Source organism: Panthera leo, chromosome D4, assembly GCF_018350215.1.
Source record: "Panthera leo isolate Ple1 chromosome D4, P.leo_Ple1_pat1.1, whole genome shotgun sequence".
Lineage (NCBI taxonomy): Eukaryota > Metazoa > Chordata > Mammalia > Carnivora > Felidae > Panthera > Panthera leo.
In genome coordinates this window covers 62,274,729-62,287,106 of record NC_056691.1, presented here as the reverse complement: position 1 = coordinate 62,287,106, position 12,378 = coordinate 62,274,729, and the positions used below count along the sequence as shown (strand labels likewise).

Here is a 12,378-nt window from a genome sequence, read left to right as displayed (position 1 = left end):
TCAAATTAAAATCATAAGTTTTAAATTGGAATTATTAGGCTGATCTTTTACTGTAACAGAATAAATTGTCTTACATGTTACAGATATGTAAGCTAAATATGCAAAAACATAAACATTGATATAAGGTTTTGATTCTCTAAAACATTTCTATAATAATTAATTTCTATTATTTATTTTTTCATTTTTTTATTTCCTACATGAAAAATGCTTATGCAGTAAGAATGTACTAATATCATCCCAAGTAATTTTGGTTTGAACCTTTTTTGCAAATTCTCAGGTTATGTTCTCTGCTGGCTAGTTTCTTTTAATGATTTGGAAGGCCCTTGGTGAGAACACTGACTAATACAGTCTTTCCTTAAAGCTTATAATAGCTAGTCCAAAAGCTTTTTTTTTTTTTTTTAAACCTCTTTGTCATTATTCTCAACAGGGTAGTCTCTAGATTCAAGTTACATCCTACTTTTCTATTTTGTTGCTATAACAATTGATTTTACTCAGCTGATCTATTATTTACTTCTTTTATTCTATTCTCAATATGCTTAATATTTTCCCATCTGTTAAGACAGTACCTTTTATAGATTTATATACACTTTTCACTTTGCATTGTTTGACTCTGATTACAGTTCTTAGGTATGCCAGTGAATTTATCTTCACTTTATTGCCCTAATGCCTGGTACTATGTTTATATGTATGTTCTCCAACAATACTGGATTTTAAAAAAGTGAAAAGAAATAATGAATTGGTTTAACATCTGAAATTTTATCTTACTTCATAGTAAATGAAGAGAGCTAAGATAGATCTCCTGAGGTTAAGGCCTTGAATATTAGATTGGAGGGATTGGGCTTGCTAACAGTAGTAAGAGTAGTTTTAAAGGACAGACTATAATTAATGTATGTAAACCATCATGATGTATTGGAGAAAACACTGTATGGGATTATTGGGCTCCAGATTCCAGGCATAGATTTACCAGTGTCTAGTTTGGTAACTTGGACAAGTCATATAGCCTTTATCTGATTATTTAAATTTTTCATAAGCACATCATCTGTGTAAAGCCAAAATAAAATTGTCATGAAAATGTTATCAGCTGTATTTCTGAAGTGAACATTTCTCAAGGACGTGCATTAAACTTCAAGGTTGCTGTCTTTGAAATGTTAAGACATAATTAGGAAAAATCTGAAAGTCTCATTTTTAGTTTGTGAACTTAAGTGAAGATTCCAGTTTTCTTTTGGATAAGTTTTATTATTTAAGTTGGCCTTTTCATGTGAAAATATTTGACATACACATAGTTTTGACATCCTTAATGTAAACATTTATTTTTCTAATTATTTCATTTGAACAAGTTATTAGGACTGGGATCGCTCAGTTGTTTTGTAGTTTCATCTGTTTAAGCCAAAGTGATTCTTTTTCAAATCAGACTTTTTTTTTTTTTTTTTTTTTTGAATAGGTATTCACAGAATACAATTCAGAACAGAGGATAATAGTAAAAAAGTCTTCTTCCACTCCCTCTCAACTACCCATTTTTCCTCCCCGGTTTCTAAGTAAACGTGTTCTTTCAGATATCTTCTGTCTTCACAAATGACTAAATATATTGTCATTTTTTTTTTTTTTTTAAAGAAGTAATATCCTTTATATGCTAACCTAGACCTTGTCATTTTCACTTGTATCTTTGTTATTATTCTTTCTGAGCACTAAAGGAAGAGTTGTATGACCTTCCTGTTAATGATGGAAACTATAGTTAACAGGGAACGATCAAAAAGAGAACAGGAATCTCTGTGCAGAGATACCTTTTAGAAATGGAGATTTCTACTCCAGAGCCAATGAAAGGTTTTAAGGTTAATGTTAATTGTCATTTACAAAATACTGATTAGTTGTAAAAGAATGTTTTTTAACATGGATAAGCTCAGAATAATAATAATTATATAAATTCAGCTTAAGAAATAAGAACATTTTTATTTTTGAAACCCCTGTGTCCCTTTCCCTTCAGAGTAACACTGTCTTTAATTTTATCATATTTTTGTTTCTTTACAGTTTTATTGTAATTAGCATGTAACTCCAAACTATATTGTTGAGTTTTACGTGTTTACAAGTGAAACATTTTTTAGTAATTTTCTTTTTATTCAGTGTATTCTTAAAGGTATCTATGTTAATGTGTAAGCAGTAATGCATTGTTTTCGTTGCTGTATAGTATTGCATTGCAGTAAGATACCATGATTCATTGCTTTTGTAGTTTGAGTATTTTTAGCATTCCATTTTACCTCTGCTTTGGCATATTAGCTATGCCTCTTTGTTTTGTTTTTAGGTGTTTGCTCTTTAACTTAATACAGCCTACCTTCAAACTATACTACTTTATACCATAATATAATGTGTAATGATATGTGAGGTCATTCTTATGTTTTTCTGTATGTAATGTTTTTTTTTTCCTCTATATGCTTTTTTCTTCCTACATGTTGTCAAGATAATCTTTTTACCACTTTCTTCAGCAGTTTGATTGTAATGCCTTGGTGTTACTTTCTTAATTTTTTTTTTTTTAAGCTTGGTATTTGCTGAATGTTTTACTAGGTTTATAGTTTATTGTTTTGGGGAAAAAAATGTCACTCATTCCTTCAAAAGATGTTTTGGTTCCCTTCTTTGGGACTTAATTTACTTGTATGTTAGACCACTTGACATTGTCCTGTAGACCTTTGAGACTCTTTAACCTTTTTTTGCCATCTCTTGAGAAAGTATGCTGTATCTTCAAGTTCACTGATCTTTCCTGCATTATCTAATGTGCTATTTAAATCTTAAAGATTTTTTTAAAATTAAGATTTCTTTTAGAGCAGTTCTAATTTCACAGAAAAATTGAAGGGAAGGAAAAGGTGTTTCCCCGTATAATCCCTTCCCCCACATTTGCATAACCTTCTCCCTTATCAACATCCCCCACCAGAGTGGTATATTTGTTATAATTAATGATTCTATGTTGATATAATTACCCAAAGTCCACAATATACGTTATGGTTTACTCTTGGTGTTAACACATTTTATGGATCTGGACAAATGTATAATGCCACATATCCATCAGTATGATCTCATACGAGTGTCTTTACTACCCTGATATCCTCTGTGCTCTGACTGTTCATTCTCCATGTCCCCCAACCCCTGACAACCACAGGTGTTTGTTTGTTTTCACTGTCTGTAGTTTTACCTTTTCCAAAATGTCATACATTTGGGAGTATGCAGTATATTGCCTTTTTTAGATTGGCTTCTTTCACTTCATAATACTCATTTAAGATTCCTCCTTGTTTTTTCATGGCTTCATAGCTCATTTCTTTTTATTGCTGAATAATGTTACATTGGATGTACCAGTTTATCTGTTTACCTGCTGAAGGACATCTTTGTTGCTTCCAAATTTTGATAATTATGCATAAAACTGTGTATATAGGTTTATACACATCCGTGTGTAGTTTTTGTGTGGACATGTGTTTAACTGCTTTGGGTGAATACCAGGGAGAGCCATTGCTGGATTATATGGTCAGAGTGTGTTTAATTTGTAAGAAATTGTCTTCCAAAGTGGTTGTACCATTTTGCAATCTTATCAGCAGTGGATGAGTTTCTGTTGCTCCAGATCCTTGCCAGCATTTGGTGTCAGTGTTTTGAATTCAGGCTGTTGTAATAAGTATGTAGCATCTCATTATTTGTTTATTTGCCATGTCTTCTTTGGTGAGGTATCTATTATGGTCTTTGGCCCATTTGTTAATTGGGTTGTTTTCTTTTCGAGTTTTAAGTGCTCTTTGAATATTTTGGTTAACAATCCTTTATCAGATATATTTTTGCAAAGATTTTCTCCCAGTCTATGGCTTGTCTTTTCGTACTCTTGACATTATCTTTTGCAGAGAAAAATTTTTTAATTTTAATGAAGTCCAGCTTCTTTGTTTCTTTCCTGAATTGTGCCTTCAGTATTGTATCTATAATGTCATCACCATATGTAGGTCGTTTAGGTTTTTCTTCTAAGTCATTACAGTTTTGCATTTTGTATTTTACATTTAGGTCTGTTATGATTCACTCTGAGTTAATTTTTGTGAAGAGCCTAGATTCATTTATTTGTAGATGGATTGTTAAAGCACCATTTGTTGAAAAGACTCCATTGTCAAAGATCACTTGACTATGTGGGTCTGTCTTGCTGGGCTCTCTGTTTTGTTCCATTCATCTATTTGTCTAGTCTTTAACCAATATTGCAGTGTCTTGATTAGCATAGCTTTACTGTAATTTATGAAGCTGTGTAATATCAGTCCTTTAACTTTATTCTTTTCCTTTAATATTGTGTTGGCTATTTTGGGTCTTTTTCCTGTTTAAATAAACTTCAAGATCAATTTGTTGATATCCACAAAATGACTTACTGTTTTTTTGTTTTTTATTTTTAATGTTTGTTTATTTTTGAGAGAGTGAGAGCAAGCAGGGGAGGGACAGAGAAGAGGGAGACAGAGAATCCCAAACAGGCTTCACACTGTCAGCACAGAGCCTAATGCAGGGCTCAAATCCATGAACCGTGAGATCATGACCTGAGCCAAAATCAAGAGTCGGATGCTTAAGTGACTGAGCCACTCAGGCCCCCCTAACTTACTCATGACACTGATAGCAAGAGTAGTATGCACTGGGGCGCCTGCGTGGTTCAGTCAGTTGAGTGTCTGACTCATGTGGCTCAGGTCATGATCTCACAGTTCATGGGTTTGAGCCCTGCATCGGGCTGTGTGCTGTGACAGTTCAGAGCCTGGAGCCTGCTTGGGATTTTGTGTCTCCCTCTCTCTGTCCCTCCCTTGCTTGTTTGTTCTCTCTCTCTCTCTCTCTCTCTCAAAAATAAATTAAAAAAAAAATAGCATGCACTACCAACAACCAGCCAGGTGCCCCCTCAACAGTGTTCTTTTTTAAATTAATTGATTTTTAATTTTAGAGCAGGGGAGAGGGGCAGAGAGAGAATCCTAAGCAGCTGACACAGGGCTTGATTCCACGACCCTGGAATCATGACCTGAGCTGAAATCAAGAGTCAGACCTTCAACTGACTAAGCCACCCAGTACCTCTCAGTAATGTTCTTATGCACCCCAAATTGTTCATTGTATTTACTTGTAATATCTGTTTTGTTTCCTTCAATTTGGTAAAGTTCCTCAGTCTTTGTCTTTCATTGACCTTGACACTTTGAAGTACATTGGGACAGTTATTGTGTAAAATTTTCCTCCCATTTGGATTTATGTTCCCTCATGGTTAGATTCATATGAATTTGGTAGGAATATGACACAAGTGATGCTGTGGTTTTCTGACTGCATCCTGCCGGGTGGTGCATGGTTTTGATTTGTCCCATTAGATACTCACTTTGATTACTTGATTAAGTGCTGTCTGTCTACTTTTCCACTGTTTACTTTTTCCCCTTTGTAATTAGTAATGATTTATGAGGAGATACTTTGAAACAGTGTTAATGTCCCAGTCATTTTTATTAGTCTATTTATTAATTTGTGTTAATATGGTTTCCTATTTTATTCAGTGGGTCACTATAGAATATAGTGGTTTCTTTGTTCTTCTGACGTGTTCTTATTTTTTTCTGAGTACTTCTTTACTTCCTTGTACCACAGATTGTTCTAGATTCATACGTGATTTTCACTGTCCCAGCCCTGCAATCAGGTATTTTTCGAAGAGGCCCAATTTTCCTTTAAGTGGAGAATGGTATCTTGAAACCAACTTCAGGACTCTGGGTGTGGTCATTGCTTTTGGACCCTGGTGTTCCCAGACTGTCGGTGGACAGAAATCAGGAATTTAACACTGTAGGGTTCATTCTAGTTGTCTTCTTTTCCTCTTGTACCTGCCTTTTCTGAAGGTTAAGAACCCTGGTTTCCGTTATACTTAATTTACTTGATCAATTTCTTTGTCCATAATTGATCTTTTGGTGCTATCCCTCTCCCATGCAGGCATCTTCTTTTTTTTGTTTTTGTTTTTTTTCCCCCATGCCGGCATCTTCACTCCATTTGAACTCCCAACTCTGTGGGGACAGTCTACTTCTATTTATTCATGAATGGCTTTCTCTGGGCCACTGCAGCTCTCCTACCCATTCCAGTGCTGTTTACCTAACTCAGCCCCACCCAGTGGCTTTAGAACTGGATTGTTCAGGAAGGGAAGGGGTGGTGGAAGGGAAGGGATTAAATGGTTATTTATTGGGAATGAGCCCTTATTTTGTTGTTTTGTTTTTTTTTTAGTTAGTGCTCATTCATGCATCCATGAGCAGGGTGGGCAGGCCAGAGAGAGAGCTTGCTTGCAAGCAAGCAGAGGACAGTCAGCAGGGGAGAGAGAATCGAAAGCAGGATTTGCTCTGTCAGTGTGGGGCCTGACGTGGGGCTTGAACTCAGGAACCATGAGCTCATGACTTGAGCTGAAACCAAGAGTCAGATGCTCGAGCCACCCAGGCACCCTGAATGGGCCTTTTCAATTGCAATTTACCTTTTATTAATGAAAATATTCACTGCTTGTTTTTGAGTAGGAAGATGGTATTAGAAATACATTGTTTACATTGTTACTTATAAGCATAAAAGAGAAGAAAAATTGCCATGTGTAAACTCTGGGTGGTATTAATTTACAAGAGGTTTTCCAGGGAAATAATGCATAGAGCTATTGATTTTTTTCAGAGTTGACTGACCATTCCCTTAAATTTAGCTGGACTGTCCTCTTTCTAGATTGATATTCTTCTTTTCCACCAGTCTTTTCTTTGTCTTTCTAATGTGATTCTTTTCACATATTTCACTTTTGGCACTCCCCTCAGCTTCTGGGATGGTGTAATGAAGTCTCTGAAGGACTTGATGTTGGCTTCCCTCCTCGTGTTTCTTTGAGAACTTAGAAAATTAAAAATACTAAGGATTTGACTCTCACTTCCCTTATATTTTTCTTCTTTTCCTGTGGACTGTTCTCTTACTTTTGGGGAATAGGAGGCAGTGTTCTATTAATTTGAACAGGGTATTAGTATTTTCTGGATCATAAGTGTTTTTCTATTGTATGTTTTCTCACCAAATGGGAAAAAGGCTTTTCAGTCCTTTGTTCACATCATTCAGATTTTTCTGTTGTAGCACTTATTAATAGAAATAGTCTTTACTTTGGTAGATTGAAGCTACTCTTTTAGGGCTGTGAGAAGAGTTTCTCAGTCTTTCATTCCTGTACCTGGTACCTAATAGGACTAGTTCAGTGCTTAGTAAATGTTTAAATAATGAGTTGTTTGGAAAATTAGCCCATATATGAGATGTGATTGATTGACCTTTGATACTTGCATCTTCAAAGTCATTATTTTCAAGAAACTAAAATTAGAACTATGTTATGATCCAGCAATTGCACCATTAGGTATTTATCTAAAGGATACAGAAATACAAATTTGAAGGGGTACATGCACCCCAATGTTTATAGCAGCATTATCAATAGCCAAACTATGGAGAGAGCCCAAAAATGTCCATTGACTGGTGAACAGATAAAGAAGATAGGGAAGATGTGGTATAGATAAACAATGGAATATTACTCAGCCATTAAAAAGAATGGAATCTTTCCATTTGCAACGATGTGGATGGAGCTGGAATGTATTATGCTAAGCGAAATAATCAGAGAAAGACCAATACCATATGATTTCACTCGTGTGGAATTTAAGAAACAGATGAACATATGGGAAGGGGGAAGAAAGAGAGAAGAAAACAAACTGCAGGAGATTCTTTAATGATAGAGAACAAACTATGGGTTGTCAGAGGGAGCGGAGCGTTAGATGTTGTATGTAGGTGATGAATCACTGAATTCTATTCCCGAAACCAGTGTTGCTCTTGTAAACTAAAATTTAAATTAGGAAAAAAAGTCTTTTTTTTTTAAGTGTCCTGTTGTATATAGGGTGAGTAGGTTAAAAAAAAGTCTATAGAACTGATTTGATCCTGATTTGGTTACTGGTTTTTTCCTTTTCTGACAGACAGTTTGTCACAGTTTATTGGTTATCCCTGCCCGAAGCCAGAGTTTTGACATCCTGCAGAGTGCCATCAGTAAGCATTTGGTAAATATACTTAAAAAATTTTTTTTGTTGCTACTTAAAAAAGCGTAGAGAATCCTTGGTTAAGAGTGGGTTTGCCATAGGCAAGGAGAGAGTGTCTAGACTGAGAAGTCTTGATGTTTTTCTTGGCTGTTACTAATTACTTCTGACCTTGGGAAAATCCCCCTTTTCCAGGACCCTACTTTCTACATCTGCAATGAAGGGCCTTAAAAAAAAAAAAAAAAAAAAAATTTATTTGGGAGAGAGCATGCACAAGGGAGGGGCAGAGAGAGAATCCCAAGCAAGCCCCGTGCTGTCAGCTCAGAGCCTGACAAAGGGCTTGATCTTACAAACCACAGGATCATGACCTGAGCCAAAATTGAGTCAGATGTTTAACCAACTGAGCCACCCAGGCACCCCTGCAATGAAGGGCTTTAAAATTATACCTCAGGGGGGCGCCTGGGTGGCTCAGTCGGTTGGGTGTCCGACTTCGGCTCAGGTCACGATCTCGCGGTCCGTGAGTTCGAGCCCCGCGTCGGGCTCTGGGCTGATGGCTCAGAGCCTGGAGCCTGCTTCCGATTCTGTGTCTCCCTCTCTCTCTGCCCCTCCCCCATTCATGCTCTGTCTCTGTCTCAAAAATAAATAAAACGTTAAAAAAAAAATAAAATTATACCTCAGGTTCTTCTGACACATAGTGCTTTAATGAACACAAACCTGGTGTTTGTGTATTGGGAATCCAGCATCCAGACTGGGGTCTGATTTCCACCTTGAATATTTGGGTTCTAAACAAGGGATATAGCCTAACAGGTTGAAGGCCTGGCCACTAGAAGCAGCAAGCTAAGCCTTGCGACTGTTTGGTCTTCTGGCTAGTCGGTGTCTCTTGTTCCCAAAAACCTGGGATTTTGCTTTTTAGCTTCCTCCAATGTTTATGTTTAGATTTTTGGCTTATTATAATTATCCTTAGTGCAGAGGAAACTCCCACAGTTTTATCTTTCAGGCACTGTCACTTTTTTGGGTAATTTTATAGGTACATTCCAACCCCCTTTTCTCCTTTAAAATGTTACTTCCCTTGAGTTGAATTTCCAGTGCTCTTTTCTCTCTGTTGTCAAACTTCTAATCTTTATCCCGTGTGTCTCTAAAGATCTCTACCACTTTTCTTTTCACCTCCACTCCAGATATTTATGCCCTCCTTTGACTACATTCATTATTCTAGTAAAAGATTAACATGCTAGTCTTGGGCACTATTTTCAAACAGCCTGATCAGAGCCTGCAGACTTTTTCATGATGACTTAACAGTAGTTTCCAGGAGATTTAAACCATGCATACATAACAGTTGTAAGTTAGAATCCACCTTAATGACAGATAGTAGAGTCCAGATGAATACACAAACCATGATGTCCCTTATCGGGGTTTTGAGGCAGTGAAGCAGTCAAGTGTTAAGTATAGTAATGTCTTACTCCAGGGTGTTTTACTTAGTCATGTCTGAATGACTAGCTAAATTAAAGGGCAGGGGTAGGCTAATTGTAAAATGAACTTCGGTTTGTACATTTAATTACCTGGGACGGAGGTGGTGCCAGAAATGAGAGTTTTCTAGTCTGAAGAATCTAAAAATCATGGAAATGTGGTTGGTTGTATCAAGATTTCGGGTGGGGGGAGGGTGCATAAAGTAATCCTTTCAAATGATATTTCTGACCATCAGAAATTGTAATGTCTTAAATTTTAGTAGACTCATGGAGGGAAGGCAGTAGATTAGGTTAATAGTATCTCTTGAGTTGGCATGTTTTCAAAGTTATTTAACGTAGTAATTCTTTTTTTTTTTTTTTAAGTTTATTTTGAGAAAGAGAGTGCGTGTACGCATGCAGGAGAGGGGCAGAGAGTGAAGGAGAGAAATGTAAGCAGGCTCCATGCTATAAGTGACACAGAGCTCAATCTTACGGTTTGTGAGATCATGACCTGAGCCGAAATCAAGAGTTGGATGCCTACTTGACTGAGCCACCCAGGCACCCCTAGTAATTAAATTCTTAAGGGAAAACAGGACCTTAAGTTGTGGCAGGTTGTGTGTTTAACGTATGCGCTGTTTTTCAGTAGAAGTGATGTTAGGTTAACTCTCCAGTTAATGGGATTTGTTTTTTTCATGGAGAGAAGGACGGTTGTGAAGAGGTCATTAATCTAATTTTTCTCTTCCTAGGTTGGGCTGACTGTAATTCCTGACAGTACAGCTGGCTGTGTTTTGGGTGTTATCTGTAAGCTCCTGGATCATACGTGTGTACTTAGTGAGACTCTCCTACCGTTTCTGGCTTCTTGTTGCTACAGTCTTCTTTATTTTCTGCTCACTTTAGAGAAAGGAGAAGCAGAACATCTAAGAAAAAGGTAATAGTTTTTGTATTCTTCGACTTTAATTTTTTTCTACCTATTCCAGTTTTCCCCACCAAATAAGTAAATAAGAATAAATAAAATCAAAAAATTTTTTAAAGAGGAAAGAGTGAAAGAAAATTAGATTTAATAAATACCCTGAATTGTCTTTCAGAATTTGTATAAACCTTAACTGGATTTCTCTTTATTGTTTCATAAATTCCCTTTGTCTTGTAAGAGGATTTTTAGTTTTTGTTTTTCTTTTAAACTACAAATTTGAAAAGTTAGATGGCATTTTAAAATTTCTTGGGAGCTTTCATTATTAATGTTGCTGTAGGTCTAGCAAGGAAAAAAAAATCTACCTTTACAAGAATGCAATCACTGATAAATACAAGCCTTTATTAAAACTAGCCAGAGTAAAAATCTTTAAATTCTTGGATTTAAGGAAATTTCTAAGATACTGGTGTTTATATTAGTACTTTAGCTCTTACATACTATTCACACTAAAGTTTCTAGTATAGTTTGGAACATTTCACTTTAGTTTAAAAAAGTATTCTCATGCTTATATTCTTATTCATAATGCCTGTTAAAATTTTGGGGCGACCTGGATGGCTCAGCCAGTTAAGTGTCTGACTTGGGCTCAGGTCATGATCTCGTGATTTGTGAGTTCAAGCCCCACCTCATGCTCTGTGCTGACAGCTCGGAGCCTGGAGCCTGCTTCGGATTCTGTGACTCCCTCTCTCTCTGTGTCCCCTCCCCTGCTCATGCTCTCTCTGTGTCTCAAAAAATAAATAAACGTTAAAATTTTTTGTAGAAGGTTTTTAAAAAAAATCTAACAGATGAACAAAGATCAGAAAATAAAAATTATTCTGTTGCCTGTTAACATTTTAATATTTGTCTTTCTAGTTTTTTTGACTTTTATATATCATAAGAATAAACACGTATATAAAGAGTAAGTTTAAACTGAATATCCATTTAGCCAACTTACACGTTCAGAAATAGAACATCATCAACACACTCTCTGTGTAACCTCTAGTTAGATTTCTCTTCTATAACCCCCAGAGATCACTTTTGCGTGTTAAATAACAAAAATTCAGCCTGGTACATTTTAAACATCTAATAGGGTTTATTAATTGATTCATTAATTGGGCAGTGTCCCATCTAGCAAGTAGAGGGGAGCTCTAAAGGACTACAGAATAGGAAAGTTTTTTTGTTTTCTTTTTTTTAAATTTTTTTTTAACGTTTATTTATTTTTGAGACAGAGAGAGACAGAGCATGAATGGGGGAGGGTCAGAGAGAGAGAAGGAAACACAGAATCCGAAACGGGCTCCAGGCTCTGAGCTGTCAGCACAGAGCCCGATGCGGGGCTTGAACCCACGAACCGCGAGATCGTGACCTGAGCCGAAGTCAGACGCTTAACCGACTGAGCCACCCAGGCGCTCCTAGGAAAGTTTTTTAAAGGTAGACAGGGAGTTGAAAGAAGGAAATTATTAGTAAAGAATCCATTGTTGAGGCAGGGAGGCTCTCCAGAATCGTAAGGATCCGTCAGTACGTTTTTCCTAGTGCTGATCAAGAAGTTCCCATGTTGACTGGTTAAAGTTTCTTGGGGGGTTGAAACTGCAGTTAGGTTAGGTATTAAGTCTTGGTTTACTGACTTAAGGCCTTCACCTGAGTGATGCCATTTTGAGTCTGTAGGTTTTTTGTTTTTGTTTTTTTTCTTAATGTTTGTTTATTTTTGAGAGAGAGAGAGAGGGGAGAGAGAGAGAGAGAGAGCGAACGTGAGTGGGGGAAAGGCAGAGAGAGGGAGACAATCTGAAGTAGGCTCCAGGTTCTGAACTGTCAACCCAGAGTCCGATGTGGGTGGAACGTAACCAATTGTGATACCATGACCTGAGCTGAAGTCAGATGCTTAACTGACTAAGCCACCCAGGTGCCCCTGTAGTTTTCTTGTTAAGTTGCCTTCTAATTAAAAATTTTGTGTGTAACTGTAAACAATATAATTTTTGTTTGGCGTATTTTAAGA

General features: G+C 36.6%; 1 protein-coding gene across 2 annotated transcripts in view; it reads left to right on the top strand.

Moving 5' to 3' along the window:
- Window positions 1-12,378, top strand: part of TEX10 (testis expressed 10) — a 60,656-nt gene that overhangs the window by 44,387 nt on the left and 3,891 nt on the right. For both annotated transcript variants that reach the window (XM_042913002.1, XM_042913003.1), the window contains exons 12-13: window positions 7,947-8,027; window positions 10,192-10,373. In XM_042913002.1, coding sequence (XP_042768936.1) covers window positions 7,947-8,027; window positions 10,192-10,373 — 263 coding nt within the window. The remainder of the gene's footprint in view (window positions 1-7,946; window positions 8,028-10,191; window positions 10,374-12,378) is intronic.